The sequence below is a fragment of the Phaseolus vulgaris genome, chromosome 9 (assembly GCF_051622355.1).
Source record: "Phaseolus vulgaris cultivar YP4 chromosome 9, ASM5162235v1, whole genome shotgun sequence".
NCBI lineage: Eukaryota > Viridiplantae > Streptophyta > Magnoliopsida > Fabales > Fabaceae > Phaseolus > Phaseolus vulgaris.
The window spans coordinates 12,842,910-12,864,925 of NC_143506.1; the positions used below are offsets into that span (position 1 = coordinate 12,842,910).

The window sequence follows — 22,016 nt, forward strand, 5'->3', positions numbered from 1 at the left end:
CTAATGTATAAATTTTAAATAAATAAACTTATATATTTTGATCCAATTTTTACAGTATATTTGTATATAACTATGGATTATTTTTAATTATTTTTAAAAAAAATCACACATTTTAAAAATAAAACTCACATAAAAAAACAACCCAAATAAACAATCAAGCAAGCAAAATAATGGTAAGTGTCGTTTAGGATTTAGATATTTTATGAAGAAAAAAAAAGGATTTGCATGCTGTTAAGAGTATGTTTTAAGTTTATGTGAGTGACTAAAAAGAGATATTTTTTTAAATAAATTTTAGTATATCAAGAAATTAGTTTTTGAATGTGTATTAAATAATAATTAAATCTCTATGCTTATTTGATGGTTAACACGTAATATATATTCAAATCTCAAAACAAATGGTATTTCTTTCCAAATGCATTCAAACAGTAATTCATATTGAAAAAAAAAGTGACACTAAAAATTAAGCCAGACAAAGTTAAGAGATTGACATTATAGTTTACACAAGAAAAAAGAAATAGTTACATGCAAAGGGGAAATCCACTCTTCATAAAAGTATTTTATTGAAAGAAAAAAATGCATCTTATCTTAAACACCACGGTTTCAGTTATTTAAGCAGATAATGTGCAGTTAATATATTATAACACTATGACATTGTTCATCTCCTATGTTTCGAAATTAGGATCATCACGCGCTCAGGCACGTTGATACTGCCATCCACAAATTTTAGTTTTCTGGGATAAAATGTGTTATATTCTAAAGTTTTAGGATTTAATTAGTTAGGATTTAATTAGTAGTTTTATCATTTATCTTTAGTTGGGATTTAATTAGTTAGGATTTAATTAGTAGTTCTATCATTTATCATTTATCTTTAGTTGAGATTTAATTAGTTAGGATTTTATCATTTATCTTTTTGTCATTTATCTTTATCATTTGTTATCTTTAGTACTCTATAAATAGAGTATTGAACTATTATTGGAAATATCAATAATATATGCACTTTGTTTTCGTTTCTCAATTCTCTATCATTTCTTGTTCTTGGTATAATTGGAAGTCACCTAAAGGTTTCCTTTGTCCAAAGTCTAATCGTTCTTCGAAATCTCTTACGAGAAGACCTAGACGCTTCTACACACGATCGTTCATATCAAAATGACTGTCATATTCCTCTTCCAGAATGATAATTATGTTCCTTGAGTTGAGGAGTGAAAAGAACGGCTCCACGATTTTCATGGGGGATGTAGGTAGTATGCACAGGAGGGATTCATATAAAGATCCATGACAAAGATGTTCTCGATGGTTGAAGAATCAATAAAGACGAAAAAAATGAAGAAGAACGAGCAAGAAACCAAACAAGAAGACAAAACAAGAAAACTAACAAAAAAAAGCGGACACACAAGCAGAGCAGGTTGAAAAACTTGCTAAGAGATTGAAAAATAAGAGAATGCTCTGATACCAAGAACATTAAAACAGTGATTCATATTGAAAACAAGACTAAAATAAAAAATTAACCTGGACAAAATAAAGAGATTCACATTACAATGAGAGAAAAGAAATAGCCGTATGCAAAGGGAAAATCTACTTTTCATAAAACTGTATTAGTGAAAGTAAAAAAACTATACCATGTCAAAAACAACAAAGCGTTTATATATAAAAAGAGAAGGTAAAACTTAACAACAAAACAATACAATAAACCTTATTCTCACCATCTATATAAAAAGGAATCATTGATTCTAGTATTTGTGATTTGCGTTTTAAGAGAATTAACGGAAGATCAAAGTGGTGATAATTAAGCCATTTAGTCCAATTGAATTGAGACAGATAAACAAATAAAAAAAATGCAAATGATTAGGTAAGAATGAGGTCGCACACACATATCAGACACTGATACTCGTAAAACACACGTATCGATGAAGTATATAATTCAAAAATATTTGTTGAATTTTTAAAAATTCTAGCAAAGTTCTAACATAATTATAAAAATGAGTCAATTTTTTAAAAACTCAAACTTATTGTATAAATTTTAATATGATTATAAAAATAGGAAACAAATCCTTTTGAACCAGTCACGAGAAACATCTTTGTGCTAAAAAAAATGAAACATCCTTATGAACATAAATCTTTATTATCAATTTATATAATTCATAATTATATAATATATAGATCCGTGTTTCCGTCTTATGAACATAAATCTTTATTGTCAATTTATATAATTCATAATTATATAATGTATAGATCCGTGTTTCCGTCTCCACATTTTAGATATTATACGTATCTATGTCTCTGTATCAATAAGAAATAGTAACAAATGAGTTTAATAAATTATGTTTGCTTACATGGCAAAGGCGCTTATGAGATGTATATAGAGTGGGTTGAATAGTTATTTTGTTGTTATCCAAATTGAGGCACCCACCATTTGTAGTGGGAACCACAGAATGTCACTTTTGCGGTTGAAAAATGACAGGCGAGGCAGGAAAGGGTCGGGCTATGCAGTTGTGGTAGTCGTGGACTGCATTGTTACCTTGCCTTTCACTAAGGCAAGAAGCTGGATATAATTTAGGCATCCTTGATTGTGTGTGGTTCTCTTTTCCTTATCCCTACCCCAAATCTTTAAACTCCTCTATATATAAATAACATGCATTATCTTCTTCAGAAGCCCCTCTTAATCCCTTATTTTGTGTAACACACAACCATGTCAGATAAACTAAATGGGTTGCCTGAGGACAAAGCATGGCAAGAGCTGAAGCTCCCAGACTTGCTGAACACTGATGCTGTTAGAGAAATCCATGCAACTATTGAAAAAGAATGGGATTTCCTTCAAAGGTCAGCTTGCCAAACTGCTGCGGGAAGGGCTCTGTGGAAGCATGCCATCCATGATCCACTCGCTGATTTACTGGCAGGGGAAACTTACTTGAAAAACCTCCATGAAAAGATCAAGAAAGACCGTCTCAACAATGCTCGTGAAATTTCTGGAGTCATTCTTGCTGTACGAACCCTCTGGTTTGATTCTAGGCTAGAAGATGCCCTTAATTCCCCTAGTGGCAGAGCAGCTCAGGTTGTTCTCCTTGGCGCAGGTTTGTCCACACTCAGCCATTAATTTAATTTTGTATAAACAGCTTTCGTCTTCTTTTTTTTTAATTAATATTGGTAACAGTAACTGATCAGTTAACCAACCGTTATTTTGAGGTGCGAATCTATTAAGTTACTCAGAATAAGTAATTATTATGTTCGCCAAATGTGGCTGTGCGATTTTGTAGCCTCTCAAACACAATAATAGCGTTAGGCTAAAACATTGGGGACATTTGGGTGAAATTACTAACGCCTTCAAGATCACGTTACAAGCTATTTAAAGGCCACCTCATTGATTTTGACAAACCGATTCGTTTATCATCACTAGCCATTTTTTGGACCACAGTCTATCTAACCATGAGCTAAACATAATCAATGACATCACCATCTAGTGCATCTGTCCATATTTTTACTCACGCCATTCCAGATAATTTTTTTGCAACACAAATTCCTCAGAAATTAGGTTGTTAACAATCCATGCCTAAAGCATTATATTTACCCTGCTAATTCCATATACTCGTAATTTTCCCGTACACAAACTATATATTGATGAAGTTGTGGAAGTTTTAATGTAGGAATGGACACGAGAGCATATCGTTTGAGTTGCTTGAAGGACAGTGATGTGTATGAGGTGGACTTTTCGGGAGTGTTAGAAGTAAAAACCACTATTTTACAAGCAGCCGAGGACTCCGCATACGACTCGCAGCATATTATGTCCAAAGCGAAATCCTTAACCAGAGTAGCAGCCGACATAAGAGAAAATGACTGGATGGAAAAGCTTGAGATTGCAGGATACATGCCTCAAAAGAGCACTGTTTGGATTCTAGAAGGTATAATCTACTATCTCACCCAATCCCAAGCCATGCAAGTGCTGAGAATTTTAGCTAACAAATGCTCCTTAACCCACACAGTCCTCTTAGCAGACTTCATGAATAAGTCATCAACCACTCTATCCAATTCAGCCTTCCAATTTTACAGCGATTGGCCAGACCATCTATTGCCATCCATAGGGTTCACTAATGTAAAACTTTCACAAATTGGAGACCCAGATGCCCATTTTGGTCTCTTAAATGATCCATTAAACCTCTTCAACAAGCTCCGCAGTTTGCCCAGATCGCTACAAACAAATCCAGACGATGGGAAGCCATGCTGCCGATTGTACTTGGTGGAAGCTTCTGGTTCACCTGATCAAAATGTTTCACATAATGGGCCAACCACTCAGGCTTGATATGTATAACCACCTTGTCTCCAATTCATGTCTAATCGTAATCTTGTCTAGATGCATCCTCGTTAATTGTATTGTACAACTAGCACATGGGAAGTAGGTATCACATTTTAATTTGCAAATTCGTCCAACAATTGTTGGCCAATATATCATGTCGCTCGTATAATTTATATTCTACACCGTCGGCGAAGTGCCGTGGGGTAAACTATATAAATAACCTAAGGACCTCAGCCTTCTTTTCTCTTTCCAGTTCTTAATGGAAGAATTCAAGTCTCTTCTGTGCGTAAAATGATGAAAATAATGCTAGTAAATAAATAATGCAGTTATGTCTTACAAATACACCCAGTCATAACTAACAAAACCTGGCTAATGTCAAATCTTTCACTCTATAAAATTGAAGCAACAAATATTGAATGTTCAGAGCAATTTTTTTAAAAAATAAAGAGCTGACAATCATTTTAATTTTGTGATCAATTGTTATATCTTATTCAACACATTTCTATGTGTGAATTTTAGTATTATAAAAAATTAATGTTTATTAAATATGTTGTGATATTACCTGATTATAAATAAAAAACTAAACTCTGAACGAAATTCTCACCTAATGAGGTATGTGAAGTAGCTCTTGTCTTGATTTGGCAGTTTCCAAGATGGGGGTTGTCCCATTTAAAAAATACATTTATTACTTTTCTCCCAAGTTTGAAAGTACACAAAAATCTTCAGCAACCATAACATAACTCCCCCCTCATTGAAATAGCAGTCTCTTTCAACAAGGCATATACGTATCTTTGTACCTTGGATTGGAGGAGTATCTATAAACTGATGACAACTGGGCAGTAAACATCAAAAAGAAAAATAAATAACTTGACAGAGTGCATATAGCATCAACAAAAATGTCCCATCTAAATTAGGTACCAGTACAAAAAGATAGCATCGATCAACAAAAAATACTTCCAGCTAAATCACACTACATCATTTAAGATATCGTGACAAATTTAGAATCTAAATTAGAGTAATAACGGATCCCGTATCGCATGCATTTATTTGATCCCTTTTGTTGAAAGCAGGACATTCCCCACACAGTTCCAAACAAAAAGGGAAACAGCCTTAGTTTAAGATTTAAAACGCTCATATTTTTTGGCTGATTTTAAGAAATCATTTCAGAACATCCTAGCATTTACCTTTACTTAGAAATTACCAAAGTTTATAACATATTCAGTATATCAAATTATGAACACATCCCGTAATATCAAAAGGATAAAGCTATTAAGAGCATGAGTGTTTCCTCTCCGAAACGATTCAGAGGATTGAATGCATTGAAAAAGAATATCAGATGTGTATTGACAGAGTGCTTACAGATTTTAGATTGAGAGAACAAATAAGTATTTTAAAGTACGGCAAGAGCATATTTTGGTATTCTCGGCAGTCAGCAAACCGGTGATAACAGATAATTGGTTATTTACACCAATAAGCTCCCTGAGGAACAAGAGAACGTATTAGCAAAGGCATAAACCCAAAGCCTTGTTCAGACAGTTTAGAGTCAAAACAATATTCAGGTCTATTTGTTGATGAAATTATACACTAACATTTGTCTGTTTGTCTGTTTTGAAAGTGCAATCTGTTATTGAAGTATAAGACTATAGATACGGCCCACCTTTTTCATTATGGTAGATAGTAACTAGAAAATTTTTAAAAAATCAAAGGAAAGTAGGCACTTGGAAAAACGAAGTGCTGAATTCATAGGATATAGACAGAAGCACATACTTGCGCGATTTTTTAAGGATCAACTTTCCACATCAAAAAGTAGGAGAGGCTATTCTTTACAGTTAGGTTTCAACTTTCAAGGCAATCCCTGATTCCCTGCTCAAATTTGTCGAGATCAGATATGGTATCTGATACAGCATCCGCTATCTTTTCTCTGGGAAAAAAAAGAAGGATTTTAGGGACAACCCATTGATACAATAATCAGGTAATAAGCACCCGAATAATAAATAAAATTAAAACAAGCAACAATAACTTTGAAAGATAAAACTTGGTCTCCTTAATACTTGAAGAGGGTAGAAAAAAAAACAGGAAACCAAGACAGGCAGCAAATCATGAGGAAAAAAATCATATAAACCAACACTTTTATAATTTAATCCATAATAGATAAATCCTTCCAAGCATTAAAAAACAAACAATTAAAGAGATTTTATGATTTAATCCAAATAGATAAATCCTCCAAAACATTAATAAACAAACAATTAAAGAGAGGCAATAAAATCAAGTCTTTTGGATGAAGCCCCCTTTGAATCAAATGCAAGAACTTCTTATTTTAATTGTTAAAAACAGAAGAATAAATCTTAAGAAAGTTTCAAAATAAATCCAACCTATGTTTCGGAACATTCAACCAGCTTAACTACTACTTTTCAGAAACTAAGAACTTCTCAAACAAAATTCCCAGTTCTCCTCATTTTTTGTACATCAAGCCAATAAAAAATTACAAGTTCATTCCAAGTCACAAAACCTCAGGTACTGCTCTCATTCATCAAGTAATTGATATTAAGTGCAGTTAGGCATAACATGAAATAAATTGTAACAAAAAAATGAAGTGAATATTATTCATTAATAGTCAATACTAAGATTTGGGGGTCAATGAACTAGGTTCACTTCTTTCACAAATAACATAGAGAATTTTCTTGAATAAAAAATAGTCTTTCTAAAAGATATTCCTGGAAGCAACTACGACAGCAAAAATACCTATGCGATGCAAGTTGAATGTTGGTTTCACTTGCCATCCCACTGATAGTGCTGAAAGATCTGCATTTTAAGAAGCGATGTGGTAAACAAACATTCATCTTTAGATGCAATCAAATTAAATGAACAGCATGTATTTTGCTAAGAAATATGGAAAACCACGGTTCAGGAGAAAGAAATAACAGAAATTTAGGAATTTGATATCAGCTGTCAAGAACTAACTCTCCTGAAAACCCAGGAATAACTTCGTTACATTATCATATACCCCATCATGGAAGAGCCACCTGGGCTCCAAGGGAATACATAAATGAGAAGGCCAACTTCAAGTGTTAAGTTTCAGTTTTATCAAAACAAATTGGAGAGGCAAGGATCAAACTATTGAAACACTTGGGACTTAGCTCTGATATCATACGAAAAAATTATTCTCCTAAAACTTCAACGGGTTAAGGTTCGTTGTATTTGTTACATTTCTATCAGTTATCACGACACAAGAAAACCTCTTAATAATATTCATAACTGAAAGTAGAAATCTATCTCCATTTCTGCACAGCAGTCCCTTTTATAAGCATGATAAACTAGAATAGTCAGTAATAATCCCCCTAGAAATTTTGCAATCCAAATAATATCCTTATAGGAACATAATTGTATCAGAATTGCCATAAATTTATCCAAAATAACTACATAGATGCTCTGAACCTAATTAATTACGCCAAAACTCCATCTCAACCATTAAAATCAAAATATTTAGTTATACTAGGCCTACCTTTGTCCTGCTTCATATTGGTTAAAGAAAATTGCGACATATAATGAAATAAAATGTGAAACGCTGGAAACAAAATCTTCCAGATAATCATGCATAGAAATTAAATGATTTTGCCACTGCATTGCACTTCAAACTGCTCACTTTGTTGTAAACTACAAAGAAATATCATTAAGCAGCCTGGACACTTAGACTAAACAAGAAATACATTAATAATTTTGCTATGCGGGGCCAAAATATTTCTGCTTGGGATCAGTCAGTTTCTTGAGATTTAAAAACAATTCAAGTTCAATTACACCATTTGCTTGTATATGTGCATTAGACATAAAATATTAAATAATAACAAATTAAAAGAGAATTTGAGAGCCACAAGTTGGTGCAGTAAGCTACAGCACAACAATGCTAGAAATTGGATACCTTGTAAGATTATCTAGCAAAGCTTCGGCTTTCAACTTTACAGGATCCTTATTTCCAAGCAACGAAGCCGCATTCTTCACAATCAACCGAAATGTGCACACCTGCGCATAAAATGACAGTGGAGGCTAATTATGTCTCTATCCAAATGATTCTTGCACTTGAGTAGTAGCATGCTTTTTTGGGGACAGGGACAACAGCAAAATAAGATCCCCAGAGGGAAAGAATGGGGATGGAAATAATATTTCTGGCTTTGGTGAGAGAAGAAAGAGAAGAAATAATTTTTAGAAAATGGTGAGACCCGCTTTTTAACATATTTCTATTCATCTCTTTCCTTATCTATTCTCTATTTCTCTTCAACCCTCTCTCCTTATCTACTCTTTATTTTTCTTCAACCAAACACCTTTTAGTTGTCTATTTCTACTCTACCAACATATATTCATCCTATCTATTTCTCTCCTTCACCAAACAAAATATAAAAGTCTCCTTTTAACAGCCTTAAATAATGCTAAAAGAAATGTCCCGTTTTGCACAAGAAACTTATCACTAATAATTTGAAGATATTTACACCGCCAGTCAATAAAATATTATTCTAGATATGGTCTTAAAATAGGAAAAAAAACAGTATTTTAACTGATAGCTTAAATTTTTTTAATACTATAATATAACTGATTAACATGTGTGGTAAGTTTATTTACTTTTAGATAATACTTTAAAAATAATATTAAATAGGATTTTTTATTGGTGCATAATAATGCATGCCTATGAAACTCTTTAAATGATAAAATTTGGTTGTAAAAAGTATTTTATAACATTTGGTACTATAAACAGTGTAGATTATTTTAACTCTGACATGTATAAAAGTTAAAATCACATTTTCCAGTAAACTATTTTATTTAAAAATTCGAGTGATCGGTTTTTGGAATATGAAAACATTTTGATAATTGACTCAATTACCGTAGTTGATTACTATTTTTCTATTATGTCATCCAAACCCTAATCAGTGAAACATGCGAGACGTTGGAATTATGCAAGGCATTAGAGGGCGAGCACAAACCTCTACTCCACTCTTGGCTTGGAAACTGACGAAAGAACTCCGGTCCTGAGGTACGCAATCCCTAGCAGCAGATATAAATAGCTGCCGAATCTTCTCTAAATCCTCATCCGTATAAGTAGCGTCGGTTTTCGCTGCAAATGGAACCGAATCGAAAACTGGTCAAGCTACGAAGCATTGCAGGCGAGTAAAGGGGAAAAAACGTACTGAGAGTGAGATAGGCAGAGCGAAGGATTTGGCGGGAGGCATCCACGGGGTCCAATAGGAACTTGGAGGCCTTCCGTTTCTGCTCTTTCAGCCAATTCTTTGGTCCTGCTGCGCAACAATTTCAATAATTAGGGTTTTCTCGAATGCGACGAGAAGCAGCGAATGTAGCTGGGGAAGTAGAAGAAGAGTGGTGCCTACAGATGCCAATGTCAATGGCGGAGGCAGGTGGAGAGAGCGCGAGGAAGGAGAGCAGAGCGATGTCTCTGCGAGAGAGAACTGAGTAAGGGGAAGAGGAAACGGTGCGTTTTGCAGGGAGTGAAGAGCGCGCCGTATCGGTGGACAGAAATATGGCTGAAAAAGAAGAAATGGTGGAAACGACCGTTGGCAACGGCATCGCAAATGCTTGCTTTTGCTCACTACGTTACCTTTGCGCGATTCTTCCGGGTCCAATTGTTTCTTCTTTCGTTCTCTACATAATTTCCATACCAATATATAAGGGGAAGTTAATATCGTTTTCTTAGGGATATAATAAACATATATCTCGAGGGAAAGTGTTACCATTTCATTTTCTAACCATTTTGATGATTTTTTTAGTTTAATGAATTTTACTCTTTTTTTGTGCTTGATTTTAAATTTTGCAGAATAATTCTTTATCTTTAAATATTTGATATTTTCCAGCACTTTTTAGTTATAGGTAATTTAATATTAAAAAAATATTAATTAAGATAATCAAAGTAATACAAAATATCTTAAATTAAGAAAAATAGATTATTTCTAAGTATATAGTTTAATTAAATAATATTTTTATCATTTAACATAAATAAGATAACTATATATATTATTTTTACTTTTTTATTTAATAATTTAATTTTAATATTATACTTTATTAAAAAATTACAATTTACTTAGACTCTTATAATTTATTTTCTATAAATTATTTGTATATTATAACTTTAAACATATGTAATATAATTTATTTGTTAATATCTCACAAACAACAAATTTTTCTTCAAACATTATTTTTTATTATTAAATATGGTTTATGATTTTAGAGTTATTGATTATAATATATTAAAAATTATGTTATAACTAAAAATCTAATCCAGATCCAATCCACTTTGGATTGGATTTAAAATCCATATCCACTTTAACTAGATCAAATATATTTGGATTTTTTTTAAATCCATTTAAAGTGGATTGAATCCAGATTAAATCCATTTTGTTAATTATATTAAATCCACTTTGTCAATTACATTAAATTCATTTTGATATGGATAAAGATTAACTTGGCTCGAACTGGGCCTAAGCCGACTCAACTTGAACACAGACCAACTCGGCTCTACATTGACCCCGACCCAGACGACTCGACATCGGTCCGGGCCCGGACGACTTGACACTGGCCCGGCCCACTCGACATCTGACCGAGCCCAGCTTGCTTGACATCGGCCCGGGCCCGGTCGGGTCGACATCGGCCCGAACCCGGTCGCCTCGACATCGGCCCAGGCCCAGTCGTCTCGACATCTGCCCGGGCTCACTCGCCTCGAAATCGGCTCAGTCTCGCTCGCCTCAATCGGGCTGGGCCTGCTCGAGTCGACATCGGCCCGGGCCCGCTCGACTCGACTTTGGCCTGGGCCCGGTCGACTTGACATCGACCCGGGCCCGCTTGACTCGACATCGGCCCGAGGCCGCTCGACTCGACATCTGTCCGGGCCCAGTTTGCTTGACATCGGCCCGGGCCCGCTCGCCTCGAAATCGGTCCGGGCCCGCTCGCCTCGACATCGGTCCGGTCCCGATCGTCTCGACATCGACCAAACCCGCTCACTTCGACATCGATTTGGATTCGCTCGGCACGACATCGGCCTGGGCCTAAATGACTCAAAATCGGCCTGAACCCGCACGACTAGACATCGGCTCGGACTCGGACGACTCAACATTGGCCCAAGCTCGAATGACTAGATATCGGCCCTGGCCCCCTCGGCTCGACATCGGCTTGGACCCTCTTGGCTCGACATCAGTCCGGGCCCGCTCGGCTTGACATCGGTCCGGGCCCATTCAGCTCAACGTGGACTTGGGTCAACTTTGCTCAACCTGCGCCTAAATTGTCTTGGCTCAACCTGGATCGGGCCAAGTCAAAATCCAACCCAAAATACAAATTGGATAATCCAAAAATGTATCCAATCCATCTCTAAAAATCCATATCCAATTAAATAGATTGGATTTGAAATAAATCCATTTAAATGGATCAAAACTAATATGAATTTGAAAAATTATGGATTGGATTTTGTAATTTGGATTTTTCCCACCTTTAGTTATAACCATCACTCTTTTATTTTTGCATCCTTAACAGTTCAAAACCAACACTTATAATGTAATTTGTTCATGATATATGATATATTGAACATGTTTTGTTATTAATCATTCTTTACTTGAAATCATAAATATGTTATTATAAAATAAAATTATATACAACTTTTATAGACAATTTTATAAAAGAAAAAATTATTACTGGAAGACCTATAAAAGAAAAAATTATTACTATAACTATTTTAGTAAGGACCTAAAATATAATTAGACCTAAAATATACTTTTAAAATAAAGTAATATAATTAGAATGATACTTATATATTTTATTATTGAAATAAAAAGTTGATACATAAAGAAAAAAATTAGTCGTTAATTTTGATTTTTTTTTCTCTTTTGTCTATTCGACAATTTGATTCATTTGACAATTATATTTGTTCCTACTAGGGAGATAGAACCTAAAGAACTGTTGAAGTCTTCTTCTCCTTGCTTTGGTCGGTCAGGTTGCTGGGTGATGAACTGAGATTCTTCTCGTCCTCCTGCTTTTCCTTCAGCACTCGGTCTCGGTGAACACCGGATGGTGGGTACCTGCGAAGGCACTCCAACGCTCAAGTTAGTAAAGTGGGTGATGGTGTTCTGGTAGGTGAACATTAATAAATGACATACCTTACTCTTTGGATGTGTGTTATTTATATTATTCTAATGGACCTACCTTGTTGGGCCCGTTTATCGGAGTGGACCCTCCTTAGGGTTGTATTACCTAATTCTTAATGACAGATTAACTTCACTGACCTTGGTTTGACCATTAGCGGTAATATGGGTCGGTCGTCGGCCAGGTTTCCCTGGTCTCGGTCGCCTCGGCCAAGTCTCTAGGGTCTCGACAAGGTAGGCCAGGTTTCGGTCGTCTCGGCCAAGTCTCTCAGGTCTCAGCCAGGTTTCCCTAGTCTCGGTCGTCTCGGCTAAGTCTCTAGGGTCTCGGCCAGGTAGGCCAGGTTTCGGTCGTCTCGGCCAAGTCTCTCAGGTCTCAGCCAGGTTTCCATGGTCTCAGTCGTCTCGGCCAAGTCTCTAAGGTCTTGGCCAAGTAGACCAGGTCTCGGGCAGCCATGTGGGTCTCGGTTAGGGAGACCAAGGATCGGTCTCGCCCATACCGATACAATATTATTTTTTAAATCTTTATAGGGATTAGGGTAAAGTTATTCAATCATATCTTTGTTCATAAGTTTCTTTCAGTTTAATTTTCTTTAGAATTAGTTCTGCATTTTTCATGCTATCTTGGTAAATGTGTTTCCATTTGGTGTTTGTGGTCTTGGGATTACCTTTGTTACTTAAAAATCCTAATGATGTGATTTGATCATGTTTTCCGTGCATGTTAGGTTAACTTTGTGTTTTGTGGAAGTTAGAGTTCCTGGATGTGAATGTGATGTGATAATGAGTTCCAAATTTTTCTTGCAAAGAATGTGGTAATGTGTAATATAAATGTTTTTCTTTCAGATTACACACGGCTCTTAACAATGTTCCTTCGCATTGAAACCTTGCACTTGGGGTAAGCACGACAATGATAGGAACACGCACGGAAAATAGTGTCTTGGGTTCAGTGGCTTCCTCTTTCTACGTTTTTCTAAGGGAAGTTTCTTCATGTTCGAAGATTATGAATAAGTAATAATAAACTAAGAAAAAAAATGTGGAGAAGACGAACCCAAACAAATTCTTGTTATTGCTCCTGAAGTTTTTCCTTATCTTCTTACTCTATTCTGCTATGAAATTTAACCATCTAAAATTAACAAATAAAAAACAAACAAAACAAACATTTGTATAACACAATAAGATACCTTCTCTACGTAATGCTATTGGTGACCAAACCCACGATTTCTATTTTGAAGGTGGTCTTTTCAAATCTAAAATTTATAAAAAGTCAAGATGATTGTACTATCGAAAAGCAAAACTTAAAAGAAGAAAATATAGAAGAATAACAGAAAAATAAATGGTGATGACAAAAAAAATCAGAAAATCAGATTGAAAGTATCTTTTTCGTAAAACATGATAAAATGAGAATATATTTAAGTCAGTGTTCGATATGATTTTACATGAAAGAGGAAAGGAAAAAGAAAAGAAAATGAGAAGTAGGATAAAAAAAAGAAAATGTAAAGTAAGGTAAAAAAAAGAAAATAGAAAGTAAGATAAAAACAAAAAGTGGGAAGTAGTATGAAGTAGGATGAATAGGTAAGTTTATACATAGTGAATATATTGAGATTCAATAGGAACTAAATAAAGAGAAATAACAAATCTCCTTAAATCAATTTGAAAACGATTATCAATAAAATTACAAAATGTAGAATTATTTAATATAATGAAAGGTTGTTATAAGAGTAAAATAAAAAACAAAATGATTATAAAAAAAAATATTTTTTATATATAAATATAGATTATTTAATTAAAAAAATTCTCACTAATTAGTAGCTTTAGTTAGTTAAAGAATTAAGAATTTTTTATTAGTAATGATTGGAGAATACATGAAAAATGATAAGAAATGTATTGATACGTAACTCTCGATAATTTTATTTTTGAATGAAATTGATAGATTCCGTGGCATTCACGTGGGGATAAAGCTTGTGGTGTTAAGTTAACGAGAGGAGGAAAATGGAGAAAAAGAAAAGAAGGGTTAAGAAAAAAAAAAAAAAGATCACATCATCATCATCATTTGATTCCGATCCTTTTCTGAGTATTGACTAACTATTGAGTGAGTATGGGAAATGGAAACGAAACCAAAAAAAATTGTGGCCTGGCGCTACTTATCCACGCCAGAGCCAGAAATGAGCAGAGATTTACAAAAACAAACAACTCTCAGCACCAGCACGTTCCCTCGTTTTTCCTCCACGTGGCACGCCATCCATCTTCTCAATTTTCTCTCTCCCTCGTTTATTTTACTTCCACTAACATGCCATTACACATCTCGCATTTCAGAACCCAAATTTCCTTTCGTTTATGGCTTCTGTTGCTATTATTCCTCAAAGAAAAAAGGAGATAGATAGATAGATAGATGGTAATAAAATAGGTAGCACTAGGATAGGGGAATTGGTTCTTTCCCCAACATCAATTGATTATTACTATTATCTAATCCAAATTTCAGGGTGGGAATAATAATACGTTTAGGAGAGACATGCTAATATGGCAAAAGCGGTAAATGCTGGTGGAACTGCATTTCCATTCCCATTTCGAACTTCTTGTTGCATTCGCGTTTGCGCCTCAGACGCTAACTCTTCAGAGCCCGCAGCATCCGATTCCCTCCCATTCGCTCTCTCCACCATGCCCACGCCTATTTAATCGCTGCACGATGCGAATTCCCAAGAGGCACCTCACCTTTTCTCTCTCCAATTTCTCTCCCCAGCTCGCACCTCTTTTGTCTCCTCGCCTTCGCTTCGCTTCTCTAATCTGCGCCAAACGCCCTCACTCCGTCGCCAACGCCTCTTCACCAGGTCCGTTGCTTCCTTATCCTCTGTTTTTGTTTTTCTTTCTGCTCAATACGATTTCTTGTGCTCTAAGCTTTTTTAATTCAACAACACTTAGATACAACTGCTTTTCAATTGTCCCCTGATTGAATTGAATTGGACATGCTATTTGTTAACATTTATTGTAAACCTTGATTAACGACATGAAACTATAGTTTTAATTGTCCTTTCCTATTCTCCTGTGCTGTTGACTTGCGTACATGGTTAAACACTTCGTTTGTTGTGGATCATAGAGGTAGTAGCTACACCATTAGATGTGAAATACGGATTGGAGGGGAATATTCGATACTACTAGCATCTTAGAGGATTACTCTTCTTAATTCGGAGGTTAAATTTATAGGTGTTTCTCGGAGCCTAGCTTGGGGAATTCCTAGAGTTGGAACATAGCCTCGTGCATTGTACCTACGCTATAATTCTTTCACAAATCACATTCAAGGTATGATGTCTGAGTTATTTTTCAGGGAAGGGATTATAGTTCTTTTTTGCACGCTTCATTTAATTAGTTTTTAAACAGATGCATTTTGAAAGTTATGGAACTCGTTCTGCCAAGCTAATTCTTCTGAAAATAGGCAAAGCTATATTTTCATTATTAATTGCGTGGTTTTTTAAGCTTACGAACAGTGTTTCCTGATCATTTTCATTCTATTATTCTCTGCGCAGGCTTAAATTTATCAGGAGTTAATCCGTTGCACGCTCAATATTCAATGGACGGAAACCATGAAATTGGTGGACGTGATTCACGATTGGAGGGTTTGCCTGGTGCTGATGGCGGCAAACAGCCACGTGTATGGTCATCTCCTGAACATGGATTTAAAACTGAAATAGGCAAGCAGATATTCTGTAATCGATCACTGAATATGAAGAACATCGTTGCTGTGGGATTTGACATGGATTATACTCTGGCACAGTACAAGCCTGAAACTTTTGAATCTCTTGCTTATCAAGGCACAATTAAAAAGCTGGTTTATGATTTGGGATACCCTCTTGAGGTAATTTGTTTTGCTTTTCATGCATTAACCATGGTATAAGGGTCTTTGCTGATAAAAAAAATCATGATGCAAAGGTTGTTGTGATAGGTATTTTTTTACTTAGTTTACTAACTTCATCCCGGGTGACTTTTGTTAAAGAGTTTTTTTATTTGCACAATCTTTGCGGGTATGATGACGCTTACATTTTGTTATATTTGGCTAAAAGTCTTTTTATTTTTGCAGTTGCTAAATTGGTCTTTTAACTGGAAGTACATGGTCAGAGGCTTGGTTCTTGACAAAAAAAGAGGCAACATATTGAAGGTATAGACTGGATAAATGTTTTCTCATCACCAATTCCACCATTTAAATAGTATATTGGCAGCTTGCTTTAACTCTTTTTCTTTTCTATTTTTGTTTGATTGTTGGGTGAATGTATTCAGATGGATCGGCACAAGTATGTGAAAGTAGCCTATCATGGATTTAGAGAGTTGTCAAAAGAAGATAAAGTTGGAACTTATGGAAATACTTTATTACGTGATTCCTTTGATGAGCCGGATTATGCTCTAATTGATACTCTCTTTTCACTTGCGGAGGCCTACTTGTTTGCTCAACTAGTTGATTTCAAGGATAGCAATCCTGGCAAGATTCAAGAGGGTGTAGAGTGAGTCTTATTATTGCTTGCATAAATTTTATTTTTGAGATTTTTAAATGCTTTTTTTATACCAACAAAATACAAGTACTTGAGCCAATTTTTGTACATTCAAACATGAGGTAATATCTGATAATTTTTTTTGTAAGGAACTTAGTATGTTATCATTTATGATCGATACTTTACTAGGCTTCTTTATGTGTATGGACATACTTAGAAAACAAAATCTCTACATTTGACTTCAGTTGAGTCCTACTGAGGCATAGAAGGTTAAAGTAGCCTGCTGCCAATTGAACAATAATCTCACCTTACTGTTACCAAGCAGGCAGGTGAAATAAAGGAGTAGTGCTATAATTGGTATAAGGCTATTAACTTCTCTTTTTTCCCCTACAAATATTGGAAATTCATAATTGAGGTTGATCCGTGGTGCAACGATAAAGTTGTATCTTGGTGACCGATTGGCGATAGTGTCAAGCTGCGCCAGAGTAAGTCTCTCCCATATTTTTGCAAAGCGAGGAGCTTTCTTAAATTTGAGTACTTTTTTTATTGGAAATTTATAATTGGGTTTAACAGAGTAATGGATGAGCATTCTATCTATTTGTTTAGAAACCATCAGCCAGCCAGTAAATAGCTACTTGTATACATCATGATACACATCATGATACATATATCATTTATATGTTGTTCTTCCAGTTATGCTCGCATGTACAAAGATGTTCGAGCTGCAGTTGATTTGTGTCACCGTGATGGAACATTGAAGCAAATGGTTGCTAAAGAACCAAAAAGGTATGATAACCAATCAAAGCGAGAAATAGACAAACAATTATTATGCTAGCAATGAGATACTAAACTTTTGCTGTACTAACTTTTTCTTTCTGAAGTTGTGTTCTTAAATTCATGTACTGCGAATGAATTGTTAATGAAATTATTGACTTTTTCATTTTTCTGTTGAATTTTATCCATCAGGTATATTAATGAAGACTCCTCAATAGTGCCCATGCTTGAAATGCTCAGAGACTCTGGTCGTGCAACATTTTTAGTGACAAACAGGTAGTCACGATTTCACCTAGACATTTTTAACAGTTGTCTTATCAGTAAATACTCAAACTATTCCATGTTTATTAATGATTGATGTAACGATTAATTTATGTTTAAAGGCATTATAGCATTGTTTTTTCTGTAAACTAACGCATGGTGCCAAGTGGGAAAGTCATGTGCAACGATACCAATTGGTATGCGCTGCAAGTGGAAAAGTGTTTTAAAATATAGTGAATGGATTTGATAGAAAATACTTTAAAAGGGTTTTTTAAAAAACACTAGTTGGTTTCCTTCTCTATGGAAGTTTTAACTAAGATTTTAAGACGTGATTTGCAGTTTATGGGACTATACAAACATTGTCATGAATTTCCTCTGTGGATCCAACATGGCAGATGTCAGTAACAATTTTTTCTGGCTTCAATACTTTGATGTTGTAATCACTGGCAGGTCATGTTCTTCTCCTATAACATGAACTTTGTTATATATATGTTTGGATTTATTATTCTGCATTGACGTGAATTTCTCCCTATATTATAGTCCTTTGATTTGCATACTTCACAAATAATGTTTGAAGGAACCAGGGACCTTGCTGATTTTACTCTTGTCTTGGTGCTGTTAATTGAATAGCATTTGGACACTACATGTCTTCCTCCCTTTTGCTGAAATATATATGAACTGGCTAAATATTCAATTTTAAACCGTGTTTCACTTTTACAACTGTTTTCAATTGGAAAAGTTAACTTTTCGGTGCCTTACAGCAATCAAATATATTGAAATTTGTAGATTTCCGTGCTAACCTGTTCAAGTCCACTATCCTACAGTGCAAAGCCGGGTTTTTTTCATGAGGAAAATCGTGCCAACCTATTTGAGGTTGTGCCCGAGACAGGAATGCTTCTCAATACAGATAATGGCTCTCCTATGCCCCAGGTTAGCACAATCGCACATCATTTTATTCTTTTGTCAGATCATGCATAAACCTTTTATATCTTTTTATTCAAAGGTGGGTAATACCTCAGCAAGGTTGTTCACAGAAGCAAAGAATCATGCTTGTCCAGTTTTCCAGGTATAATCATTATCATACTTAAAATAAAAAATCATTTGTTTGTATGTTTATGTAAACAATTTAAGTTAAAGTTGTTTTTAATACTCCGTCTTTATCCAATAAATGTTTTGACGATCAGCATTTCAGTATCATGTACTGATTGTAAATATCTGTTGTAGGGAGGCAATGTTGCTCATCTTCACAAACTGCTTTCCATTGAATCTAGTTCGCAGGTAATATTTTTTTAACATACACAATTGGTGGTAAGTTGCATCATGGTTTTCAGGTTTAAGTAGTTGATTATTTTTAAGTAGTTGCTGAGTTATGATTCAGGTACTTGATGATTGTCACTAAACTAAAGCTTCCTGTAAAAAATTGATTGGTTTATATGCAGGTTCTCTACGTTGGGGATCATATTTATGGAGATATATTACGAAGCAAAAAGGTTCTTGGTATATCCATCAATCCTTTTAACTATTCTGTTATAAAGATTTTCCATTTTTAATTGATTTAACTGTAATTTTGGAGATAAATGTGGTTATGATTGTAGGAGGGGAAATAATAATAACTGGTAATGTAATTGAGAAAGTGGACATTGATGTATGTTTGTTTATCTGTAGATACCCAATGTTTAATCCTCCTTATGATATTCACTTTTATTTGTGGATCTTACTTTAAGCTACTTAAATTTGATTTTGATTTTCATGTGTTCAATGAGCAGGATGGAGAACAATGCTTGTAGTCCCAGAGCTTGAGAAGGAAGTTAAACTCCTCTGGTCATCTAGGGATACCCGCAAGGTGCTTATGATTATTTTTGTCTATGATTAATTCTTTTTTTATGTTAATGATTTACTTAAAAAAAAAAATTAGAGAAAAATATTGGTTTAAGTCTTGTATAAAAGAATTTGTGTGGTGGACTTCTGGCAGTTTAAACAAGGATTGCGTTTGCGTACTTCTGTTCTGACATGTCCATTTGCATCTAGGAAGATTTTTACATGAATAGTTTTGTGCAGGAACTTCAATTCTTGCGGAGTGAGCGTGACCGCATCGAGGATGAAATACATCATTTGAAGTGGTCTCTCAAGTAAGTATGACTCAGGTATCTCATATAGGTCTTTCCTTATTGTCGGCTTATTTTCTTAAAGAGTGGTGCACCATTTTTCAGATTCAAGAATCCAGATGCTGATTCCAAGCAGAAGTTATCTTCAGAACTTGATACATTGGAGGTTTGAGCCTTATAACCATTCCAATTCCATGAGTGGAACTCTAATTTCACATATTTGATAAGAGGCTATTTCTTTGGCAGCTTGAAAGAGAGGGAGTGAGATTAAGGCATCAAGAAGCTCAGAGAAAATTACATCAAAGGGTAAGAAGTTCTTTTGGAGTGTTTTTCATTATCTTTAGTTCCATTTCTTTCTATTACTCTGTCTGGAACAATTCCAATTGCAATACATCCAATTTACGCAGTATACACAATGTTGGTAATTTGCAATAAATCATTGCAGTTTCACGAGCCATGGGGTCAGCTTATGAAAACTGGTTATCAGAATTCTCGCTTTGCTCATCAGGTAAAAAATGTGACTTTCTTTGGTGGTTTGATTTCTCTTCGTAAGTCATGAAAGCAAAATGATCTCATTGTATGAGGATTCTTCTGATGAACTTGCGTGATGCAGGTTGAGAGATTTGCTTGCCTGTATACCAGCCAAGTATCTAACCTAGGCTTGTTCTCTCCAGACAAGTATTACAGACCTAGTGAAGATTTCATGCAGCATGAATTTGGAATTGTGGCTTACGAGACACCAGACATTTAAGTCGAGTAATTTGGGGTAGTTTGAGTTTGGAAAGCGAATTCTGCTATGCCCCCGTGTTCAATATTCCGGTTCTCATCTCCCTTCTGTTTCATTGATTATAGCTCTGGTTAGCAATTCAAAGTGCTACATAATATTTAAACGTCTACTGCACGGGGTATAAAGAAGAATAATTCCGCATTCCAGCGTTGTATATTGTTTCGTTGGGCACTCAACAAAAAGTAATTAGTACCACTACGCAGTTGCAATTTACACATTACACTGATATAGTTCCATCAATTTTTCTGATTTGGCCCTTCTTCCGAGGGCCTAGAAAAAAAGTTTCATCCATTTTTTTGTGTGCTGATTTTAGTTTCCATCATTTTGTTATGAGTGGAGTTTCATCCTTTAATATACATAAAAATATTTATTTAATTTTTTCTAGCTGAGCATTTTTTTATTTGTCTTTATACATAAAATCTATCTTTTGTAGTCCTTATATTGCATTGTATTTTGTGTGTATATTATATATATATATATATATATGCATATATTTAAAAGAGCTGAAATATTAGATAACTTTTAAATATAAAGATAAAAGCAAAGTTTTCTTTTTTAAGTATGGAGATTAAATTTTGGCATTATAGCTTTTTTTTTGGTTTTTTCAATTTTGCCCCCCTCTTTGTAGAGGACTCAATTTGGCTCTCTTTTATTTTAAAATAACTCAATAAACTTCCTTCCATTAACATCCTTAGGTTACCTAATGAAAAATAACAATGTGACACTGATGGGGCTATACTTTCTAAGGTGGATATCGCCATTTACATTATATTAAGTGAGAGTAACTTTTGTATTCATATATGGTAAGATGTTTAAACATAAACCTAGAATCAACTTATATCTTGTATTTATCTTCAATTAGTTTATATTTTAACATGGGATGATAGAAAAAAAATCTCCAGGATGGATATATAAGAGTAAAATCTGCGAAATAAATTCATTGGTGTTATTAGTCCAATGGACCCACTTCAATAGGTATAAGTGTGACGGACCCACTACAAGTGTGTAACCTATGACTGTTTCTTCCTGCACCTCCATATCTTATTTTCTCACCTCCATAAATTTTCGTATTTCCAAAAATGTCCCTCTATAATATTTTGGATTGCGTAATCTGGAAGTCTTTTTTCAAATTTGTAATTAGCTTTCAGATTACATAATCCATAAGCCTTTTCTTAGATGCATGATTACTTTCCAGATTACATAATC

The 22,016-nt window shown here is 34.7% G+C and overlaps 3 protein-coding genes across 9 annotated transcripts; 2 read left to right on the plus strand and 1 right to left on the minus strand.

The window, feature by feature from the left end:
• Positions 1-2,476: 2,476 nt before the first annotated feature.
• LOC137822976 (Leucine carboxyl methyltransferase) lies at positions 2,477-4,531 on the plus strand. Of its 2 annotated transcripts, XM_068628038.2 has the most exons (3): positions 2,477-3,068; positions 3,639-3,893; positions 3,975-4,531. In XM_068628038.2, exons 1-3 carry the CDS (start codon positions 2,687-2,689, stop codon positions 4,289-4,291), a joined length of 954 nt encoding a protein of 317 aa, XP_068484139.1. In that variant the 5' UTR covers positions 2,477-2,686; the 3' UTR covers positions 4,292-4,531. The 2 variants fall into 2 exon arrangements, with proteins under 2 accessions (XP_068484139.1, XP_068484138.1); XM_068628037.2 differs by having other exon boundaries at positions 3,639-4,531.
• Positions 4,532-4,945: 414 nt separating this feature from the next.
• On the minus strand, positions 4,946-9,938 carry LOC137822977 (plasma membrane fusion protein). 2 transcript variants are annotated; one of them, XM_068628040.2, is made up of 8 exons: positions 9,658-9,938; positions 9,460-9,567; positions 9,256-9,386; positions 8,202-8,302; positions 7,028-7,087; positions 6,053-6,206; positions 5,645-5,764; positions 4,946-5,117 (listed from the first exon to the last, which is right to left on the minus strand). In XM_068628040.2, exons 1-6 carry the CDS (start codon positions 9,851-9,853, stop codon positions 6,122-6,124), a joined length of 681 nt encoding a protein of 226 aa, XP_068484141.1. In that variant the 5' UTR covers positions 9,854-9,938; the 3' UTR covers positions 4,946-5,117; positions 5,645-5,764; positions 6,053-6,121. The 2 variants fall into 2 exon arrangements, with proteins under 2 accessions (XP_068484141.1, XP_068484140.1); XM_068628039.1 differs by lacking the exon at positions 4,946-5,117 and having other exon boundaries at positions 5,568-5,764.
• A 4,539-nt stretch (positions 9,939-14,477) lies between these two features.
• LOC137822978 (HAD-superfamily hydrolase, subfamily IG, 5'-nucleotidase) lies at positions 14,478-21,185 on the plus strand. Of its 5 annotated transcripts, XM_090295925.1 has the most exons (18): positions 14,504-14,638; positions 14,888-15,233; positions 15,927-16,255; positions 16,478-16,555; positions 16,675-16,895; positions 17,577-17,669; positions 17,850-17,933; positions 18,258-18,368; positions 18,743-18,848; positions 18,922-18,984; positions 19,143-19,196; positions 19,358-19,415; positions 19,685-19,761; positions 19,977-20,047; positions 20,129-20,189; positions 20,270-20,329; positions 20,469-20,531; positions 20,637-21,185. In XM_090295925.1, the coding sequence occupies exons 2-18, from the start codon at positions 14,942-14,944 to the stop codon at positions 20,772-20,774; spliced, it is 1,959 nt and encodes a 652-aa protein (XP_090152051.1). In that variant the 5' UTR covers positions 14,504-14,638; positions 14,888-14,941; the 3' UTR covers positions 20,775-21,185. The 5 variants fall into 5 exon arrangements, 2 of the variants coding, with proteins under 2 accessions (XP_090152051.1, XP_068484143.2); XR_016515866.1 differs by having other exon boundaries at positions 14,478-15,233; positions 20,431-20,531; XR_016515867.1 differs by having other exon boundaries at positions 14,478-15,233; positions 19,358-19,408.
• Positions 21,186-22,016: the final 831 nt, after the last annotated feature.

Excerpts from the sequence above, each read along its gene's own strand:
- LOC137822976 (XM_068628037.2), top strand. The coding sequence starts at position 2,687 with ATGTCAGATAAACTAAATGGGTTGCCTGAGGACAAAGCATGGCAAGAG. Across the intron at positions 3,069-3,638 it reads GGTTGTTCTCCTTGGCGCAG|GAATGGACACGAGAGCATAT; the intron begins GTTTGTCCACAC and ends GTTTTAATGTAG.
- LOC137822977 (XM_068628040.2), bottom strand. The coding sequence starts at position 9,853 with ATGCCGTTGCCAACGGTCGTTTCCACCATTTCTTCTTTTTCAGCCATA. Across the intron at positions 9,568-9,657 it reads CGCCATTGACATTGGCATCT|CAGGACCAAAGAATTGGCTG; the intron begins GTAGGCACCACT and ends ATTGTTGCGCAG. Across the intron at positions 6,207-7,027 it reads ATTCAACTTGCATCGCATAG|AGAAAAGATAGCGGATGCTG; the intron begins GTATTTTTGCTG and ends TTTTTTTCCCAG.
- LOC137822978 (XM_090295925.1), top strand. The coding sequence starts at position 14,942 with ATGCTGGTGGAACTGCATTTCCATTCCCATTTCGAACTTCTTGTTGCA. Across the intron at positions 15,234-15,926 it reads CGCCAACGCCTCTTCACCAG|GCTTAAATTTATCAGGAGTT; the intron begins GTCCGTTGCTTC and ends TTCTCTGCGCAG. Across the intron at positions 17,934-18,257 it reads ACATTTTTAGTGACAAACAG|TTTATGGGACTATACAAACA; the intron begins GTAGTCACGATT and ends CGTGATTTGCAG.